At 66.7% G+C, this 19,511-nt stretch overlaps 3 protein-coding genes and 1 non-coding gene across 7 annotated transcripts; all 4 read left to right on the top strand.

The window, feature by feature from the left end:
- Positions 1-1,266: 1,266 nt before the first annotated feature.
- EML3 (EMAP like 3) lies at positions 1,267-8,490 on the top strand. Of its 3 annotated transcripts, XM_030501597.1 has the most exons (23): positions 1,267-1,328; positions 1,859-2,041; positions 2,147-2,438; positions 2,766-2,873; positions 3,121-3,149; positions 3,247-3,273; positions 3,360-3,483; positions 3,811-3,960; positions 4,036-4,105; positions 4,675-4,785; positions 4,854-4,949; positions 5,048-5,182; positions 5,262-5,400; positions 5,470-5,621; positions 5,766-5,891; positions 5,969-6,100; positions 6,430-6,497; positions 6,800-6,888; positions 6,970-7,067; positions 7,147-7,234; positions 7,410-7,508; positions 7,597-7,727; positions 8,139-8,490. In XM_030501597.1, exons 1-23 carry the CDS (start codon positions 1,304-1,306, stop codon positions 8,331-8,333), a joined length of 2,667 nt encoding a protein of 888 aa, XP_030357457.1. In that variant the 5' UTR covers positions 1,267-1,303; the 3' UTR covers positions 8,334-8,490. The 3 variants fall into 3 exon arrangements, with proteins under 3 accessions (XP_030357457.1, XP_030357465.1, XP_030357476.1); XM_030501605.1 differs by lacking the exon at positions 2,766-2,873; XM_030501616.1 differs by lacking the exons at positions 1,267-1,328; positions 1,859-2,041; positions 2,147-2,438; positions 3,121-3,149 and having other exon boundaries at positions 2,835-2,873.
- Positions 8,491-8,621: 131 nt separating this feature from the next.
- Positions 8,622-14,914, top strand: MTA2 (metastasis associated 1 family member 2). The gene is made up of 18 exons (XM_030501630.1): positions 8,622-8,956; positions 9,685-9,752; positions 9,852-9,945; positions 10,533-10,650; positions 10,729-10,792; positions 10,882-10,999; positions 11,119-11,221; positions 11,302-11,401; positions 11,491-11,679; positions 11,769-11,843; positions 11,929-11,987; positions 12,101-12,198; positions 12,547-12,686; positions 12,771-12,999; positions 13,473-13,562; positions 13,750-13,901; positions 14,285-14,433; positions 14,510-14,914. The coding sequence occupies exons 1-18, from the start codon at positions 8,929-8,931 to the stop codon at positions 14,676-14,678; spliced, it is 2,043 nt and encodes a 680-aa protein (XP_030357490.1). The 5' UTR covers positions 8,622-8,928; the 3' UTR covers positions 14,679-14,914.
- A 110-nt stretch (positions 14,915-15,024) lies between these two features.
- On the top strand, positions 15,025-18,319 carry TUT1 (terminal uridylyl transferase 1, U6 snRNA-specific). Of its 2 annotated transcripts, XM_030501584.1 has the most exons (9): positions 15,025-15,364; positions 15,439-15,629; positions 15,702-15,905; positions 16,020-16,134; positions 16,212-16,551; positions 16,637-16,746; positions 16,821-16,943; positions 17,027-17,119; positions 17,192-18,319. In XM_030501584.1, exons 1-9 carry the CDS (start codon positions 15,040-15,042, stop codon positions 18,283-18,285), a joined length of 2,595 nt encoding a protein of 864 aa, XP_030357444.1. In that variant the 5' UTR covers positions 15,025-15,039; the 3' UTR covers positions 18,286-18,319. The 2 variants fall into 2 exon arrangements, with proteins under 2 accessions (XP_030357444.1, XP_030357435.1); XM_030501575.1 differs by having other exon boundaries at positions 15,702-16,134.
- Positions 18,320-18,725: 406 nt separating this feature from the next.
- LOC115600740 lies at positions 18,726-18,916 on the top strand. The gene has a single exon (XR_003989125.1). It is a non-coding gene; the product is annotated as a U2 spliceosomal RNA (small nuclear RNA).
- The last annotated feature ends 595 nt before the right edge of the window (positions 18,917-19,511 follow it).

Below are 19,511 nucleotides of genomic sequence, written 5' to 3'. Positions count from 1 at the left end.
GTCTGGGTTATCCCTGGGTCACCCCATGGACCCCATTGTCCCTCCCAACAGTCTCTGGGCCACCCCATGGACCCCATTGACCCCCCAAGTGTCCCTGGGCCACCCTATGGACCCCATTGTCCCCCCCAAGGGTCCCTGGGTTGCCCCATGGACCCCACTGTCCCCCCACCAATGGTCCCTTGGCCACCCCTTGGATCCTGTTGTCCTCTCAAGAGACCCAGTGGTCCCTTTGCCACCCATGGACCCCGTCATCCCCCCAAGGGACTTAACAGTCCCTGAGCCACCCCATGGATGCCATAGTCCCCCCAGAGGACGCCCCATACCTGCAGCAGGGGCTCCCCCTGTCCTCGTCCCTGGCTGAGGTGGGACCCAGCGCGCGCAGCAGAGCGGAGGCTGCTCCTGCTATGACTGTGCAGGATGCGGCCCCGGCTCATGCTCACCCCACACCCCCCGAGGGAGGGCAGAGTGTCGTGCTGGAGAGGGCACCCCCACATCCAGCACCCCCACATCCAGCACCCTCATAGACACCCCAGCCCCAGGGGTGCAAATCAGGCCTGATGCAGGTCCCTGGGCTGGCTCCCCCTGGATACCTGGGTCCATGCCCTGGCTTTGGGGGGGTCCCACTGTGGCGTGCTGCCCGTGCTCTGGCACTGGGGTGCCCATCTCAGCCCGGGGATGGAGGGGGTGCAGCCCCCGGACCCCCGGGTGCAGGCAGTGTTTCGCTTTCGGGATGAGTCGGGGCTGCCGTCACCTTTGTTGTGGGTGCGGGCTGCTGGGACGTGATGCTCCGATTCCTCCCAAAACCGGGCAGGTGGGGGCTGCCCCGCATGCCCCACGGTTATGGGGTGCCCCCCCCCCCTTGGCGAACCCAGGCGTCCAGGCCTGAGTCCCCCCAAAGTGGGGCATGGGGGTGCTGGGGGTCCCCAGACCCTCATTAAGGTGATTTATTGGGGGGACAGACCCTCTCCCAACCCTGCCCCATCGCCACGATGGAAGAGGGTGGTGGGCCCTGGCTGTGCTCCTCACCCCAAACTTTGGGGTACCCCAGCAAGGGGGGGCTGTGCGGCAGCATGTTGGGGATGGGGGACTCCGGGGGGGGGGGTGTGGGGTGGTGGTGGGGGCACCCCACAATGGGGCTCCCATAGCGGGGCTGTCAGTGGGTGCCCCCCGAGGCCTGGTCCAGCCCCATGGAGGCAGCAGCGGGCGAAGGGTCGGGCCAGGGCGGCGAAGGGGAAATGACTCGTCGCGGCCGCGGCGCTTCCTGGGGCGGTGGAGGAGCCGGAGGCCGCGGCCAGGCCCCGCCATGGAGCCCGCGCGCGGCCCCTGCGGTGAGCCCAGCCCCGCAGGGGTTAACGGGGAGGGGGCTTGGGCGGGGGGAGCTGCTGCGGTGGGACCTCCGCGTCATCCCCCCGGCCCCGCAGGGAGCCGCTGCTGCCCCCCCCCCCCGCACCCCCAAAACACAGGCCCGGGCGGCCGCACGCACGCCATTGACCCCTAGAGACGGGGCTGGGGTCTGGCGGGGGGGAGATGGGTCCGGGGCGGAGATGGGTCCAGAGGGGAGAGGGCGGGGAGCGGCCTGGTGCCCGGGTCCGTGGGGTGTGTGGGGCAGTGGGGTGCAACAGGGACGTGTGGGTGCTTGGTCACGGGTGCTGGGGGGGTCACAAGGGGGTGCTGGGGGGGGTCACTGGGGTGCTGGGGGTGACACAGGGAGTGCTGGGGGGGGTCACAGGGGGGTATTGGGAGGGTCACACGCACGCTGGGGCGTGCTGGGGGGTGACAGGGGGGTGCTGGGGGTTACACGGGGGTGCTGGGGGGGGTCACAGGTGACACACCGCTCCCCGCTCTCCCGTTCCCTCAGGCAGCCCCGTGTCCGGCCCCGCAGGTGCCGCGGCGCCCCTCGGCCCCTCGGCCCCGCTGGAGCCGCGGCTGCGGCGGCTCGAGGAGGAGCTGGCGCTGGTGCGGGCGGCGCTGGCGGATGCGCTGCGGCGCCTCGGCCTCTACGAGCAGCATCTGCCGCGGCTGCTGCGGCTCCTGCCCCGCGGTGAGCCCGCGGCGCCCCCCCGCGCCAGGGGGCCCTTGTCCTGGAGCCTGGGTCCCCCCGACACCCGGGTCTGTGGCGCTGGTTCTGATCCTTCTCTCCCCATAGCAACCAATGGGGCCGTCCCGGAGCCCTGCCTGCAGCTGGACCCCGATGGGCTCCCCCTGACCCCCCCTGGACTCCCCCAAACCATCAGTGTGGGGACGCAGACAGAGGAGATGATGCCAACACTGGAGGGACAACCCGGAGCCAGTGGAGATCAGGGGGTCCCCCAGGAGCCGCCCCCCCCGGGGTCACCCCCATGCCCCCCAGCACCTGCCCCAGCATCTCCAGAGCCCCCTGCTCCTGATTCACCCACAGCGGCACCCAGCCTGGCCCCACGGGGTGCTCACAAAGAGCTGTGAGGATGGGGGGCCCTGATGCCTCGGGGAGCTGGGGGGGTTTGGGGAGGGGGGGGGTGTCTGGTGCTGGGGTCCACTGGTGTGGAGCTGTGGGGTGAGGGATGGGGGGCCTGGATCTGCTGGGAAAGCAGGGGGCTGTGGGGAGAGGGGCTGTGGGGAGCGGGGCTGGGTCCATGGGGAGGACGGTGTTGGGGTTAGGGTGGGATTTGGGGGGTCTATGAGAGGTGGGGAGGTGTGAAGCCTTCACTGACAGTGTCCCCCTGTCCCCCCCTCCCTGTGTCCCCCGTGTCCCCTCCTGCCCCCTGTGTCCCCCTATTGCCCCCCAGCCTGCGCAGGCACAGCTCCTCTTCCGGCAGCGCCAGCCCCCGGCAGCGCCTGAGCAGGAAAGCGGCTTCATCCGCCAACCTCCTGCTGCAGGCGGGGAGCCCCGAGAGGTGGGGGTCCCCCTTGCACCTCCAAACCCACCGTGCACCCCCACGGCCCCCCCCACATCCCCTCTGCACCCCAACCCTGCCTGCACCCCCTCAACCTCTCTGCACCTCCCCAAGCTCCCTTCAACACCCCATCCTTCTGCACCCCCGCATCTCCCTGCACCCCCACACCCCACTGCACTCTGCTGCACCTCCTCCTCACCCCCTCACCCCCCCACACTCCCCCGTTGACGCCACCTCTCCCTGGCAGCCGCCCGAAGGAGCCCACCCAGAGCCCAGGTGGGTGCTGGGGAGCCGGTTTTGGGGTGCGGGGGGGGGGTGGGGGTGCAGTGCCGGGGGCCTCATGTTTGGAGTGTGACACCATTTCCCTCCCCAGGGACGCGCCGTGGGAACTACAACCTGGGTGAGGCTTGGGGGCATCTGTCCATCCCTCCACCCACCCGTGAGGCCGGGGGCCGTGGGGTGACCCCCAGTGTCCCTGTCCTACAGAGGGGGTGTCGGTGAAGATGTTCCTGCGGGGCCGCCCCATCACCATGTACGTGCCCTCGGGGCTGGGCCCCTATGGGGGGCTGCGGACTGAGCTGCCCCCCGAGCGCCTCCAGCTCGACTGGGTGTATCCTGCACCGGGGAGCAGGGACTGACCCTGCGTGGGGTGTCCTATCCGTGTGTGTGTGTCCCCACAACCTGGGGTCCCCGGCACCATCCCTGTCCCCATCTGGGTGTGTCTGTTCTTCTCTGGGGGTCCCCATCCATCTCTGGGGGTTCCCATGTGGGGGTCCCCATCTGGGGGTCCCCATTCCCATCCCCCTCTGTGGGTCCCTATTCCTGGCTTCATCCCCATCAGCCTCTGAGGGTCCCCATTCCTCTCTGAGGATCCCCATCTCCACCTGGGGGTCCCCTCTCACCCTCCACACCCGTTGCACCCCTTAACGGGTCCCAGCTACGGGTACCGGGGCCGGGACAGCCGCTCCAACCTGCACGTGCTGGCCTCGGGCGAGCTCGTGTACTTCATGGCCTGCGTGGTCGTCCTCCTGCACGTGCCGCTGCGCCGCCAGCGCCACTACCTGCGCCACAGTGACTGCGTGCGCTGGTGAGCCCCGGGCGGGGGGGGGGGGCCCATCTCCATCCCCCCCCCTTACCCCCTGCTTCCCCCCCGTCCGCCCAGCCTGGCCGTGCATCCCGACCGGCTCCGCGTCGCCACAGGGCAGGCGGCTGGTGTCGATAAGGACGGCAAGGTATGGGGTGGGGATGGGATGGGGTGGAGATGGCAATGGTATGGGGATGCAGATGGGATGGGATGGGGTGGAGATGGCAATGGTATGGGGATGCAGATGGGATGGGATGGGGTGGAGATGGCAATGGTATGGGGATGCAGATGGGATGGGATGGGGTGGAGATGGCAATGGTATGGGGATGCAGATGGGATGGGATGGGGTGAGGATGGGATGGGATGGAGATGGAGCTGGGAATAGGGATGGGACGGTGATGGGGATGGGGTGGGGTGGGCTTGCAATTGGGGATGGGAATAGGAAAGGGATGGAGATGGGGATGGGATGTGGTTGGGGATGGAGATGGGGATGGGAAGGAGGCGGGGATGGGATGAGGATGGGGACAGGATGGGGATGGGATGGGAATGGGATGGAAAGAGAGATGCGGATGGGATCTGTGTAGGATGGGATGAAAATAGGACAGCAACAAGGACGGGATGGGGTCAAGGCCAGGCTGGGATGGGGATATGTGTCATCCCCTCCATGGGATGGGACCCCTGGGACCCCCTGTCCCCCGCCCTGCACTGTCCCCGCAGCTGCTGCAGCCCGTCGTGTACATCTGGGACTCGGCCACACTGCTCACGCTGCAGCAGATCGGCCTTGGCAGCTTTGAGCGCGGCGTGGGCTCCCTCGCCTTCTCCACCGCTGTGAGTCCCCGGCCCCCTGCCCTCTGTCCCTCCATCCTGCGGGTGTCCCACTCACCCGTCCCCCCCAGGACCACGGTGCCTTCCTTTGCGTGGTGGACGACTCCAACGAGCACATGATGTCAGTGTGGGACTGTGCCCGTGGCACCAAGCTGGTGGAGGTGAAGGTGAGGAGGCCCAGATGTCCTGATGTGGGGGGACCCCAACATCCAGGATGGGGGGTCCCAGCCATCCAGGCTGACAGCTCGTCCCCCCGTCCTTGCAGAGCACGAACGAGTCGGTGCTGGCAGTGGAGTTCAACCCTCAGGACAGCAGCAGCGTCATCACCAGCGGCAAGTCTCACATCTACTTCTGGACCTGGAGTGGGGCCACCCTCACCAAGAAGCAGGGCATTTTTGGGGTGAGCGAGGTCTCCCTGGGGGCTAGGAGGGGCCGGGGGGGGTGGGTTCATGCTGGCGCTGTGATCTTCCCCCCCTTAGAAATACAAGAAGCCCAAGTTCATCCAGTGCTTCATCTTCAACGCTGACGGGGACGTGCTGACGGGTGACTCTGAGGGCAACATCCTGACCTGGACCCGTGTCACTGGTGATGGCTGCACACCAGGGAAGGGCGTCAAAGGTGAGGGACCGGGATTGGAGGGGGACAAGGGACCCTGGGGCAGCTATGGGGCTAACCCTGGCTCTGCAGAGACGTACCAGATCGGGCAACAGACGCGGGCACACGAGGGCAGCATCTTCACCCTGTGCCACCGGCGGGACGGGACAGTGCTGAGTGGTGGCGGCAAGGACCGGCGCGTGGTGTGCTGGAGCCCCGCGCTCGCCCTGCTGCAGGAGGCTGAGGTGGGGAACCCCCCCTCAAAACCTGCCCCAGCCCTGCCAAAACCTGCTCAGGCCCCCACAACCTGCCCTGGGTCTCCCAGGGAGGGGTGACCATGATGGGGGGGTTTGGGGTGTCCCCCCCTGAATCCCCCCCCCACCTCCCAGCTCCCCGAGCGCTTCGGGGCAGTGAGGACCATTGCAGAGGGACCTGGGGACGAGCTGCTGGTGGGGACAACCCGCAACGCGCTGTTGCGGGGAACACTGGACACCGGCTTCACACCCATTGTGCAGGTGGGGTTGGGGACTGGGGGGGTGTCTCCCCACGATGGGGATGGGGTGATGGTGACCCCCCTCTTGTCCCCCCCCAGGGGCACACGGACAAGGTGTGGGGCTTGGCCACCCACCCCAGCTGCTGCCTCTTCCTCACCTGCGGCCACGACCGGCAGCTCTGCCTGTGGGACGGGCAGGAGCACGCGCTGGCCTGGAGCCTGGCTCTGGAGGTGGGGGGCCGGGGGGGCCAGGGGCATCATATGGGGGTACAGGGCGGCTGGGGGGGTCTGGGGGGACCAGGAGGCAGGGGATTGTTGTGGGGTTATGGGGGGGTACAGGGGGGCTGGGAGCAGGCAGAAGGGAGGAGGCGGGTTGGGGGTGCTGGAGGTTGGTATGGGGGGTTTGGGGAGGGGGGCGTTTAGGGACCAGGAGGCAAGAGGCTGGTATGGGGGTGAGGGGATACAGAGAGGCTGGGGGGGGGGCAGGAGGTTGGGGGGGGGTACAGAGGGGTAGGTGGGGGGGCTGCTGCCCACATGGCCTGACACCCTGTTCCCCACAGGACACGGGGCTCTGTGCTGACTTCCACCCCGGGGGGCAGTTGGTGGCCGTGGGGCTGCTGACAGGGCGGTGAGTGATGGGGGACAGTGGGGGGGACATGGGGGGACAACGGGGGATGGAGAGCGGGACAGTGGCTGGGGCATGGTGGTGTCCCATGCTGGGGGACAGAGATATGGGATGGGGGGACACAGTGCTTGGGGCATGGGGACATGGGGGGACCGGTGCCCTCAGCCTGCCCGACTCTGCAGTCCCCATGTCCCCCCATCCCTCCTGGTCCTCCCTGGTCCTTGCTCTCCCCATCCCTGTGGTCCCCTGTCCTCCCCCGTGTGTCCCCCCACATGTGTCCCCCTGTGTCCCCGCTGTCCCAACAGATGGCTGGTGCTGGACATGACAACGCAGCAGCTGCTGGCCGGGGGCTCAGATGGGAACGAGCAGCTCTCGGTGGTACGGTTCTCCCCAGGTGAGCCCCCATTCCCATGGCGTGGGGGTCCCCCCCCCGTGGGTCCCCATCTTGTCCCCAACCCCTTCCCTGTCCCCACAGACGGCTCCTTCTTGGCCATCGGCTCCCACGACAATTTCATCTACATCTACAGCGTCACCGAGGGCGGACGCAAGTACACCCGCTTTGGGCGCTGCACAGTGAGAGTCGAGGGGGGGTGTGAAATCTGGGGGTCCCCACTGCCCCCAGCACCCCCAACAACCCCTTCCACCCCCCCAGGGCCACTCCAGCTTCATCACCCACCTGGACTGGTCCAAGGATGGTCACTTCATCATGTCCAACTCGGGGGACTATGAGATCCTCTACTGTGAGCTGGGGGGAATGGATGGGCATCCCCGTACCCTGCTGGGACCCCCAGCATGGAGGGGTTGGGATGCACCTGTTGTTCCCTGAGACCCCCGGGGATGGGGGGACTGGTGTGCACCCCCTCTTCCCCCAGTGTCTTGGTCTCACTGTCCCTGTGTCCCCCCATCCCACCCCAGGGGACATCGCTGGGGGCTGCAAACTGCTCCGCAACCGCTTTGAGAGCCGGGACCGCGAATGGGCGTCCTATACCTGTGTGCTGGGCTTCCATGTCTTTGGTGAGCATGGGGAGGGCAGGGCGCTGGTGTTGGGGGGGTCCTGGAGGTCCCCCTGACCCTCCATGTCCCCCCGCCATGTCCCCTGCAGGTGTATGGCCTGATGGCTCGGACGGCACAGACATCAACTCCCTGTGCCGGTCCCACCATGAGCGCTTGGTGGCCGTGGCCGATGACTTCTGCAAAGTTCATCTCTTCCAGTACCCCTGCGCCTGCCCCAAGGTGGGCTGGGCGGACCTGGGGGGTCCAGACCTCTGGCTGGGGTGGGCTGGGGTGTGCAGGGGAGAGGATGCAGGAGGGTGAGTGGCTTGCAAGGGAGGCACATGTGCAAGGGGAGGGGGGATGTGTGCAGCGTGTGCGAAGAGAGGGTGATTGCATGCAACATGTGTGCAAGGGGTGGGCATGCACACGTACAACACGCCTGCAAGGGGAGGGTGTGCACGCATGCAACACGTGTGCAAGGGGTGGGCATGCACGCATACAACACGCATGCAAGGAGCCCTTGGCATGGGGCACAGAGGCCGGCTGCGTGCAGGTACGGGCTCGTGCACGGGGTCTGGGCTGGAGCTGTGTGCGTGTGAACATGCTTGTGCACATGAAGCGCGTGCCCGCTCACGCTCGTGGCACCCGCAGGCGCCGAGCCACGTGTACGGGGGCCACGGCAGCCACGTCACCAACGTGCGCTTCACCCACGACGACGAGCACCTCATCTCGCTCGGGGGCAAGGACACCAGCGTCTTCCAGTGGCGGGTGCTGGGGGGGCCAACACCACCCTGCAGCCGCTCGCCCTGCACCCCTGAGCCCGGCGTGGACCCCGACTCGCGCTGAGCCACCCCTCTGCTTCCTCGGCTGCCTCCTCTTCCTCCTTCCCTTCCTCACCCTTCTGGGGACCAAGGCGGGGGGGGCGGGGCTCGGTGTCGTGTCCCCCCCCCCCGTTTTCACGCTGCACTGTGAGAGGCCATAATAAAGCCTGGGGTCAGGGCCCCGCTTCGCCTGCTTCCTGCCGCCGCGGAAACGGCCACCCGCAACCACCGGACATTGCCGAGCCGGCCCGAGCTTGCTCCCACCTCTCCCGCTCGACCCCTTTCCGGAAGCGCCCCGGCTCTGGCGGAACTTGCCGAGCCCCTTCCGGAGGAGCCCGAGGCCAGGCCGAGGCGTCCCGAAGCTCTTCCGGAGGGGCACGAGCCCGCGCCGAGGCATCCCGAGGCTTCTCCGGAGGTGCCCGAACCCTTCCCGAGCCTCTTCCGAAAGGTTCCGAGACCGCTCCGGAAGCGCCCGAGGTCGTACCGAGCCTGTTCCGAAGCCGCCCGAACCGCTCCGGAGGCGCCCGAGCGGGTCGTGCCGGTGCGGAGGCGGCGGGAGCGGGAGGCGATGAAGCGCTGCCGGGGCCAGGCCCGGGGGTAGCGCGGCCGAACGAGCGGCCATGGCGGCCAACATGTACCGCGTCGGCGGTGAGCGGGGCCTGGCGTGGAGAGCGGGGCCGGGGCGGGAGGGGAGAGGGGGTCCCGCGTCGGGAGGGGTCCCGTGAGGGGATTAGGGGGTTCCGTGAGGGCCGGGCTGGGGGGGGGAGACGGGAGGGGAGGGGGGGTCCCACGAGGGGAAAGGGGGGTCCTATGGGGGGATTAGGGGGTCCGTGAGGGACGAGGGGGGCCTGTGAGGAGAAGGGGGGGCACTGTGAGGGGAACGGGTGCCCTGAGGCCCAGCAACACTCGACCCCTCCCCGTGTCTCCGAGGAAGAGGGGGGGCACTGCCGTGTCTGTGACAACAAGGACCCACGACGGGGGACGGGGAGCCCAGGGGAGGGAACCCCGGCTTCGGGGGCGATGTGCGTGTCCCCCTTCCCGTCTGTGTGCGTGGGGGGGTGTCTGTGTTTTTGGGGGACCCCTGATTTGTAACGGGTGGCGGAGGGAGGTGCTGGCAGTGTGTTGGCGAGGGAGAAAGGAGTCTCAGTGTCTGCAAGAGAAGGCAGTGGCTGTGTCTGTGAGGAGCAGGGACCCCCTGCGGGGGGTGAGCCCCGTAGGGTACAGAGGAGCCCCCCCCATGCCCATGAGGAGGGAGTTGTGTCTGTAAGAAGCCCCTCCACCCTTTTTTTGAGAGGATAAACTGGGGTCTTTTACTTGTTAGAGCAATGGGGGGCTGGGGGGGTCTCCCCTCATAGCACCCCCTTTTTCTTCTCCAGATTATGTGTATTTTGAGAACTCCTCCAGCAACCCCTACCTCGTCCGCCGCATCGAGGAGCTCAACAAAGTGAGAAGCCACTTCCCGGGGTGGAGGGGATCACAGTCTCCAGTGGATGTGGGGGTGTCCCCCTGCCCCCTCCTCACCTTTGTGCCCCCGCCCCCCCAGACTGCCAACGGCAACGTGGAGGCCAAGGTCGTCTGCCTCTTCCGCCGGCGGGACATCTCTAGCAGCCTCAACAGCTTGGCCGACAGCAATGCGCGTGAGTGCAGGGAGGGTAAAAGGGGGGGCCCTGGGGCTGTTCCCCCCCATTTCCCTTCCCCAGGGCTGGGGTGTGGCAGGGGGGTGCAGGTCCCAGCTTGCCACTGCTCATGCCTTGGGGTGTTCAGTTCCCTGAGGGTGCTGTGACCCCCCCCCACCCCCAACCCAAAGTGGGGGGAGCTGGGCTGTCCCAATCTGCCAGGGGGACGGGAGGAATTTGGGGGGTCACAAGTGCACCCTGGTGGAGTGGGCGTGTGAGATGGGGGACCTGAGGGGGCAGAGCCGGGGGTTGTGGGGAAGGAGTGAGGCACAGCCTGGCCTCCCCACCCCCCAGCCGGCAGAGTGGGGAGGTTCTGGCCCTGACGGGGGGGGGCCTGGGCGTGCCCCCAGGGGGCTGCCCCACCCCCTGCAGTATTCCTATGCTTGTAAGCAGGGCTGTGCTGCCCGCCCTTCACAACCCTTGTCCTTGCTCCCTCCTCGGCCTGGGCTGCTGCCAAAACCCGGGGGGGGGGTCCTGGGGGAACAATGAGCCTCCCTGCTTGATGGTGTGTGGGGGGAGCCCACTGACTGCCCCCCGCCTGCATCCAGGCGAGTTCGAGGAGGAGTCCAAGCAGCCCACCATGACGGAGCAGCAGCGGCACCAGCTGAAGCACCGGGAGCTCTTCCTTTCCCGACAGTTTGAGTCGCTGCCGGCCACCCACATACGGTGCGTGTCGTGGGGGGGGGAGAATGACAATTTGGGGTTGGGCACCTCGCTGTGACACCCCAACTCCGTGCCCCACAGGGGGAAGTGCAGTGTGACGCTCCTCAACGAGACTGACATCTTGGGCCAGTACCTGGAGAAGGAGGTGAGCCCCACACCTCTCCAGAGAGGCTGAGTTGGGGTCCCCCCCCCTCAACCAGCTGAGCCCCCCCATACCTTTTCCCTCCACCCCAGGATTGCTTCTTCTACTCGCTGGTGTTTGACCCTGTCCAGAAAACCCTCCTGGCCGACCAGGGCGAGATCCGAGTTGGCTGCAAGTACCAGGCAGAAATCCCGGACCGGCTGGCTGAAGGTTGGGGGGCTTTGCAGTGCATGTGAGGGGCTCTGTGGCACATAGAAGGGGGCTCTGCAGCACGGGGGGAGTGGGGGGGTTCAGCCTGTCCCCCCCAACTCTCTCTGCCCCCCACCCAGGCGAATCAGACAACAGAAACCAGCAGAAGATGGAGATGAAGGTGTGGGATCCTGACAACCCCCTGACGGACCGGCAGATCGACCAGTTCCTGGTGGTGGCACGGTGAGCTGGGCTGGAGGAACTGGGGAGCGGGTCACAGGAGGGCCCCCGCTGACCCCCCAACCCCGTGTGTCACCCCCTAGAGCTGTCGGGACCTTCGCCCGCGCCCTGGACTGCAGCAGCTCCATCCGGCAGCCCAGCCTGCACATGAGTGCTGCCGCTGCCTCCCGGGACATCACACTGGTGAGGGCTGGGGGGCCAAGGGGGCTCCAATTCCAGGGCAGGGCAGGGCTCCTCCTCATTGCCCTCCCTATTCTGTGTCCGCATCCCAGTTCCACGCCATGGATACGCTGCAGCGCAATGGTTACGACCTGGCCAAGGCCATGTCGACGCTGGTGCCACAGGGGGGGCCGGTGCTGTGCCGGGATGAGATGGAGGAGTGGTCGGCCTCCGAGGCCATGCTTTTTGAGGAGGCGCTGGAGAAATACGGGAAGGACTTCAATGACATCCGACAGGACTTTGTGAGTGGGGAGGGGGGGCGCAGGGTGTGGGGGAAAGGGGGTGAAGGACCGCCCCCCAGTGAGGGATCACTCCCCTCCTCTCCCCACAGCTGCCCTGGAAGTCCTTGGCCAGCATTGTGCAGTTCTACTACATGTGGAAGACCACTGACCGCTACATCCAACAGGTAATGGGCTGCTGTGTTTTGGGGGGGCTGCCATGAGCCCTGCTGCACTGTGCTTTTGCCATCTTACCTCCGTCTGTGCTTGCAGAAGAGGCTGAAGGCAGCAGAGGCAGACAGCAAGCTGAAGCAAGTCTACATCCCCACCTAGTGAGTTGGGGAGGGGGTGCTCCTGGGCGGGCCTGGACCCCCATCTGGGCTTGGAGTGGGGCATGGGGACCCGCTGATCCCTCTGACTGCCCTGTTCCTTTTGTTCTCTGCAGCACAAAACCAAACCCCAACCAGATCATCTCGGTGGGCTCCAAACCTGGCATGAATGGGGCTGGCTTCCAGAAGGGGCTGACCTGCGAGAGCTGCCACAGTCAGTGGGATGGGGGGTAGTATATGGAAGAACGGGGTATATTGGGTCTGAGGGGGGCTGTAGGAGTGGGAGGGAAGCACGAGTGACAGTGGGGCAAGAATGGGGGTGTATAAGGATTAGGGGGGGCAGCCATAGGGGCTGTGAGGCAGAGGCATATAGGGGTTCAGGGGGCAGAATGAGGGGGGCAGCTGGGCAGGAGCAAGGCTATGTAGGGGATAGTAGGGCAGGATCTGGGGGCAGCAGGGTGGCTATCAGAGCAGGAAGGGGGTGCTGGAGGGCAGCAGAGGTGCAGAGTCTCTGTGCCCCTCCATTGGGGGGTTTCCTATACCCACCCGTGTCCCCCCCCAGCCACCCAGTCTGCCCAGTGGTACGCCTGGGGCCCCCCCAACATGCAGTGCCGCCTCTGCGCCTCGTGCTGGATCTACTGGAAGAAGTATGGGGGACTGAAGACCCCCACACAGCTGGAGGGGGCCGCCCGTAGCGCCTCGGTGAGCCCCGCTCTGGGACTGGTGGGGAGGAGGGGAGCGTGGGGTGTGCAGACAGCGCGCTGAGCCCCCGCTGTCTCCTGCCAGGAGCCGCACTCTCGGGGTCACCTCTCGCGCCCTGAAGCGCAGAGCCTCTCTCCATACACCACCAGCGCCAGCCGGGCCAAGCTGCTGGCCAAGAACCGCCAGACCTTCCTGCTGCAGACCACGCGGCTGACGCGCCTGGCGCGCCGCCTGTGCCGCGACGTGCTGCAGCCGCGCCGTGCCGCCCGCCGCCCCTACGCGCCCATCAATGCCAACGCCATCAAGGCCGAGTGTAGGCAATGCGGAGAAACAGGGGCCTGAGGGGAGCGGGGGGACACGGGGCACACACGTGGTTCCTGGAGGAACTGCATCCAGCTCTCAACACGAGAGGGATGGGGAGAGCAGAGAATCCCAGAATCCCAGACTGGTTTGGGTTGGAAGGCACCTTAAAGCTCCTCCAGCTCCAACCCCTGGCACAGGCAGGGACACCTTCCACTAGAGCAGGTTGCTCCAAGCCCCTGTGTCCAACCTGGCCTTGAACACTGCCAGGGATGGGGCAGCCACAGCTTCTCTGGGCACCCTGTGCCAGCGCCTCAGCACCCTCACAAGGAAGAGCTTCTGCCTAAGAGCTCATCTCAATCTCCCCTGTGCCAGGGGGTTGTAGGGGGATGAGCTTTAAGTTCCCTTCCAAACCCAAACCATTCCATCATTCCATGATCCTCACGCTGCCAGATCCCCCCTTTACCTCCCTGTCCACTCCCACAGGTTCCATCCGCTTGCCCAAGGCTGCCAAGACCCCCCTCAAGATCCACCCACTGGCCCGGCTGCCCCTCGCCGCCATCGTCAAGGAACTGGGTGAGGAGTTGGGGAGTCCCCAGGGTCTGTGTGGGGGGCCACAGGGCTGGACCGCAGGGTCGGGGGTGCTTGGTGGCTATGGGAACTGGATTGTGGGGCTTCTCCTCGGAGTCAAGGGGTGGCTGTGGGGTCCTCTGGGGAGCCATGGGGCAGCCCCTGATCCCCCTGTTTCCCCTCCCCCCCGCAGCGGCACAGGCCCCCCTGAAGCCGAAGACGCCGCGGGGCACCAAGACCCCCATCAACCGGAACCAGCTGAGCCAGAGCCGGGGGCTGGCGGGGCTGGTGGGCAAGAGGGGCTACGAGGGGGGTGGCGAGGGCCACCGCCCCCCCCGCGTACGGGTACGGAGCCTGAGGGGGGCTGCGAGGGGGCAGCGAGAGCCATCCCCGGCCACTATGGGGCTGGGGGCGGGGCGTGGGAAATGGGCGGGAAAGGCTGTGGGGGGGGTCTGTGGTGATCGAGAAGGGCGGAGGGCGGGGGAGTGACCGGGGGGGGGGGGGTCCCCCCCCCGGGGTGATTGACAGGGGGTGGGGCCTGTGGGAGCGGGGCTCGCCCTGATTGGCGGGGAAAGAACGCGGGGGAGGGCACAGGGCTGATTGACAAGGAGGGGGGATCTGGGCTGACTGACAGCGCCCGTAGCCTATGGGCGGGTGGGGCGGGGCCCGGGGAAGGGAAGGGCGGTGTGTGATTGGTGCAGGGGCGGGACCTCACGCTGCCCGCTCAGGTCGGTGCCTCGGGGCTCCCCTTCTCGGCCAACGGGCGCCCCCTGGCGGCGGGGCTGCGCACGGGGCCTCCTCCCGCCAGCAAGCGCCAGAAGCTGAACCCTGCGGACGCCCCCAACCCCGTCGTCTTCGTGGCCACCAAGGACACCAGGTTGTGGGGGGTACAGGGGGTTGGGTGCTGGCTCTGGGGTGCCCTCCATTGCTAACGCCTCCGTCCGTCCCCGCAGGGCGCTGCGGAAGGCATTGACGCACCTGGAGCTCCGCCGCGCTGCCCGACGCCCCAACCTGCCCCTCAAGGTGAAACCGGGGCTGCCCCTGCGGCCCGGAGGGGCTCTGGCACCCTCCGCACCCCCCCACCCCGCCAGCACCTCAGAGCCCATCGTCCTCGAGGACTGACCCCCCCCGCCCCTCCCCCCGCCGCCGGGCCGGGCCCCTTTTGTATTTTTTTTATTTCCATAGAACCCGCGGGGGCCGCGGGCCCGGGGCTGGGCCTGGAGCCGGTCCAGAGCCCCCCCCGCTGCCCCCCCGACCCCCGCAGGCCCCTTTTGTACGTGGAGCAACGCCCCCGGTTTTGTATCTCGGGCTGTCCCGGTTCTGTAGCGACAGGAAATAAAAAAGGCGATTTTTCTTCACCGGGATCCGACAACCGGCACCGGGGGCTGCTGCGGCGCGGGGGGGGGGAGGAGTTCCCTGCGCGGAACGGCTGTTGCGGGTCGCGTTTCCAGGGGGAGCTGGGAGCGGAGGAGGAACACTTACCATGGGCACTCCCGGGGGAGGCGAGGCGGGACGGGCCACTTCCGGCGGAAGTTCCCCTGAGGGAGACGGGAGCGGGAGGACACCGGTTCCCGGTGCGGGCCCGGCCATGGACGCGGGCCCCGGCCCAGCCATGGGCACAGGCTCCGGCCCCACCGCCGACCCTGACCCCGCTTCCCCTGGTCCCGGCCCAGCCATGGAGGCGGGTCCCGGCCCGGCCTCCGACCCGAGCACGGAGCCGGGCTCCGACCCGTTGGCAGACCCCGACGTGGAGGCGCTACCGCGGGGCGGGTTCCGCTGCCGCCTGTGCCAAGTGTCCGCTGCCAACCGTGAGTGTCGAGGCTCCGGTGTTGGGGATGCGGGCTCCGGGGCTCCGGCTGAGGGCGCTGCTCTCCCCGCGCAGGGCCGAGCCTAACGGACCACCTGCGGGGCAAGAAGCACCGGCGGCTGCGGAGCCTGCGGGCCGAGCGCCGGGCACAGGAGCAGCGCAGCCTCTTCGTCAGCGGCTTTGCCCGCGGCACCTCGGGCGAGGAGCTCAGCGAGTACTTCGGGGCCTTCGGGGAGGTGGCAGCCGTCGTGATGGACAAGGAGAAGGTGCGGATGAGCTGCAGGGACCGGGCGGGGGAGCACAGGGACGGGGCTGATGCCGTGTTCCCCCCTCCGCAGGGTGCCTATGCCATCGTGGAGCTGCAGGATGCCGCCAGCCGGGAGCGGGCGCTGGCAGATCCCGAGCACAGCCTGGCCGGGCACCGGCTCCGCGTCCGTCCCCGGGAGCAGAAGGTCTTTGCCTACGGCTCTGCGGGGCGCAGCAGCCACCGGGACCCCCTCAGCCCAGGGCGGCTGGAGCAGGTGCTTTGGCAGGCCTCCGATGTGAGTAGGGAAGGGGGGGTCCTCCTGCAGGTTTTGGTGGTCCTGGGGGTTCTGGGGGGTCCAGGGATGGGGAGGGATGTGCCTCAGAACCATCGGTGCCACCGGTTCCTGCAGGTGGACTCTCAGATGTCACAGCTGGTGGGGCTGCTGGAGCTGAGCGAGGACGAGCGGCGCGTGCGGCACCTCCTGGTCACGCTTTTCCAGGAGGTTTTCACTGAGTTCTTCCCTGGTGAGTCTCCTTCCTCGGGCCCCGTGTGCCCACGTGTGAGCACAGGACACAGTCACATCTTTCACACCCCCTCCCAGGCTGCGCCATTGTGCCCTTTGGCTCGTCCGTAAATGGTTTCGACACCCGTGGCTGTGACCTGGACCTGCTCCTGGACCTGGAGCCCACCAAGTCCCTGCAGGTGTCATCACAAGGTGCTCCCAAGGCTGGATCTGGCTCCGGTGCAGAGGATTCCATCCTGAGTGACATTGACCTGGCAACAATGCCAGCGCCGGAGGTGCTGGAACTGGTGGCGACAGTTCTGCGGCGCTGTGTGCCGGGCGTGCGCCGTGTGCGGGCTGTCCCCACCGCCCGCCGCCCTGTCGTCAAGTTCTGCCACAAGCAGTCGGGGCTGGCGGGTGACATTTCCATTGACAACAGGTCTGGGGGTGCAGGGCTGGGAGAAGGGGAGGGTGTCACCTTCCTGGTGCTGTGTCTTTGTCCCGTGACACTTGTGTCCCTGCAGGCTGGCGCTGCTTAACACGCGGTTCCTGCAGCTTTGTGCTGAGGCAGATGAGCGCGTGCGGCCGCTGGTGTATGCGGTGCGGCTCTGGGCCAAGCAGCAGGGCCTTGCTGGTGAGCGCGGGCAGGGAGCTCATGGCAGGGTCCATCTGTGGGCACGGAGCAGCTCTGACACCATTTTCCCTCAGGAAACCCTGCCGGGGGAGGCCCCCTCCTCAACAACTACGCCCTGACGCTGCTGGTGCTGTTCTTCCTGCAGACACGCAGCCCCCCCGTGCTGCCAGCCATCGCACGGCTGCGTGACTTGGCAGGTAGAGGCCCTCTGTCTGTTCCTCTGTCCATCCCTCTGTCACCTTTTGCTTGTGGCCACACTCTCATGGCCGCTGTGCTCCAGGAGACGAGGATCGCACCGTTGTGTGTGGATGGGACTGCAGCTTCCCCCGGGATGTGGCATTGCTGGAACCCAGCACCAACACTGAGAGTCCTTGTGAGTGCTGGGCTGGGGGGAACCAGGGGGACCCCCGCAGCCCTGCGTTGCCCTCACTGTTCCTTCCCCCAGGCTCACTGCTGGCTGAGTTCTTCCACACCTTTGGGGACTTTGACTTCCCAGGACAAGTGATCTCGCTGCGGGAAGGCCGAGCGCTGCCGCTGCCACCCCCTGCCCTCCCTGAGGTCAGCGAGGGGCTGAAGCTGGGATCCCTCAACCTGCAGGATCCCTTTGAGCTGAGCCACAACGTGGCAGCCAATGTCAACGAGAAAACAGCATCGCGCTTTGGGCGCTGCTGCCGCGCCGCCGCCAAGTACTGCCGCAGCCTGCAGTACCGGCAGAAATCCAGCAAGGGCCGGGCCTGGGGGCTGACCCGACTCTTCCAGCCGGGAGCAGTGGAGCCGGGAGCAGCAAATGCCGGCGCTTTCCTCATCTCCATTCCCTTGGGCTCCTCTGATGGCTCCCAGCAGCTCGGCCGGGAGCCCCGTGGTCGCGGCCCATGGTTCTGGGAGGTCTGTGCCGCGATCGCCTTCGTGCTGAGGGATGTTCTCAAGTGCAGCTGCACTGCGGGGAAGCCACCGGGAGCTCCCAGAGAGGAGTTGGGGCTCTCAGGGGACTCAGTGCCGCCTGAGAAGCTGCCAATGGCACCGGACACAGAGGAGGAGCCGCTGTTGGTGGGGTGCAAGCGTCGTGCTCCCGAGACGCCCGATGGCACCGAGCTCCCCGATGGGAAGCGACCTCGGACGAATGTCCCCGAGGAGACAGCAAATTGGAGCTGCACCGTGTGGCACCGGGTGTGGACGGGCCGACGCCGTGTCCGCCGGCAGCTGCAGCACAGCGATGGCCCCGAGGGGCCGGACAGTGATGAGCTGGAGCTGGAGCAGAAGGTGTCTGAGGCCATCGTGCAGCAGGAGGGTGCTGGGTGGCCAGTGGAGCCACTGCTTTGCTTTGAGGCCAGTGCCCAGGTGGGGGGTACACGGTGGGTGCTGCTACGCCTGCTCCCATCCCCCGCCGCCCCCGGGCCTCTGTTCCGAGACTTTTTCCATTTCCTCCAGAGTTTTCTGCCCACCACAGTGCGGCGGTGCCTGGGCCGGGGGCTGCCAGGGGGGCCGGCCCGCCAGGACAGATGGGACAATGGGGACAAAGGGCTGTTTTCTATAACCTGATGTTGTTTTTTTGCAGTAAAAGGTTTTTTTTGCAGCCGTGTCCCGTATGGGTTCTCGTGGGGGAGGGTCGTGGGGAAGGCCGGGTGGGGGGAGAAAAGGAAATAAAGGAGAAAGCAAGGAAACGGGGCGGGATAGCAAGCGGCGGTATGGAGGACCCGGGAGAGCGGCGGGGCGGGGCCTGCAAATGCAGGATGATAATGCCGATTGTGAGCGTGGCTATGCTAATTTACATCACCTGGGGCGTAGGGGATGCTGGGAGAGTCCGGCACGGGACGGGGATTCCTAGGCTCGTCGGGAACCTGTACCTGCGGAACCGGGACGGGCGGTGCGGGACAATACGAGAAGCACAGCGGAGAGCTGGCGGGGCGGGCAGAGTGGGTGACCGTGATGTCGAGGAGAGTGGCAGCGGCTGCCCCTTGTGGCGGGGGGAAATGTACGCTATCGCTTCTCGGCCTTTTGGCTAAGATCAAGTGTAGTATCTGTTGTTATCAGTTTAATATCTGATACGTCCTCGATAAGAGGACTTCATATTAAACGGATTTTTGGTCGCGGGAGTGGGACCCGGAGCTTGCTCCATCCGCTCCGCGCATCGTCCCGGTATTGCAGCGTCTCCGGGCTCGGTGCACCCCCTGTGGGGACTTTCCGGTGGTCAAAAACAGACGGAGCTTTGTGAGGTCTCCTGCTACTATGCTGGGGTTTATGAAGGGGGGTTTCCCCGGGTCCTGTCTGGACTCCAGCTGCCTCGGGGCATCCTCGGGGTGGGAGAACCATGGGATGGTTTGGGCTGGCAAAGACTTTAGCGTTACCCAGTTCCAACCCCCTGCCATGGGCAGGGACGCATCACACTAGACCATGTTGCCCAAGGCTCTGTCCAACCTGGCCTTGAACACTGCCAGGGATGGGGCAGCCACAGCCTTTCTGGGCACCCTGTGCCAGCGCCTCAGCACCCTCACAGGGAAGAGCTTCTGCCTCATCTCCAACCTGAACTTCCCCTATTTCAGTTTGAACCCATCACCCCTTGTCCTATCACTCCAGTCCCTGATGAAGGTCCCTCCCCAACATCCTTGTAGCCCCCTTCAGACACTGGAAGCTGCTCCGAGCTCTCCACGCAGCTTCTCTTCTCCAGGCTGAACAGCCCCAATGTTCTCAGCCTGGCTCCATACGGGAGGGGCTCCAGCCCCCGATCATTCTCGTGGCCTCCTCTGCACTTGCTCCAACAGCTCCGT

Source organism: Strigops habroptila, chromosome 1, assembly GCF_004027225.2.
Source record: "Strigops habroptila isolate Jane chromosome 1, bStrHab1.2.pri, whole genome shotgun sequence".
Taxonomy (NCBI): Eukaryota; Metazoa; Chordata; class Aves; order Psittaciformes; family Psittacidae; genus Strigops; species Strigops habroptila.
This window is presented reverse-complemented; position numbering and strand designations above follow the sequence as displayed.

Excerpts from the sequence above, each read along its gene's own strand:
- TUT1 (XM_030501575.1), top strand. The coding sequence starts at position 15,040 with ATGGGCACTCCCGGGGGAGGCGAGGCGGGACGGGCCACTTCCGGCGGA. Across the intron at positions 16,135-16,211 it reads TTTCACTGAGTTCTTCCCTG|GCTGCGCCATTGTGCCCTTT; the intron begins GTGAGTCTCCTT and ends ACCCCCTCCCAG. Across the intron at positions 16,747-16,820 it reads CAAGCAGCAGGGCCTTGCTG|GAAACCCTGCCGGGGGAGGC; the intron begins GTGAGCGCGGGC and ends ATTTTCCCTCAG.
- MTA2 (XM_030501630.1), top strand. The coding sequence starts at position 8,929 with ATGGCGGCCAACATGTACCGCGTCGGCG. Across the intron at positions 11,680-11,768 it reads ATGACATCCGACAGGACTTT|CTGCCCTGGAAGTCCTTGGC; the intron begins GTGAGTGGGGAG and ends CTCTCCCCACAG. Across the intron at positions 14,434-14,509 it reads GTGGCCACCAAGGACACCAG|GGCGCTGCGGAAGGCATTGA; the intron begins GTTGTGGGGGGT and ends CCGTCCCCGCAG.
- EML3 (XM_030501597.1), top strand. The coding sequence starts at position 1,304 with ATGGAGCCCGCGCGCGGCCCCTGCG. Across the intron at positions 5,622-5,765 it reads CCCTGCTGCAGGAGGCTGAG|CTCCCCGAGCGCTTCGGGGC; the intron begins GTGGGGAACCCC and ends CCCACCTCCCAG. Across the intron at positions 7,235-7,409 it reads GGACTATGAGATCCTCTACT|GGGACATCGCTGGGGGCTGC; the intron begins GTGAGCTGGGGG and ends ATCCCACCCCAG.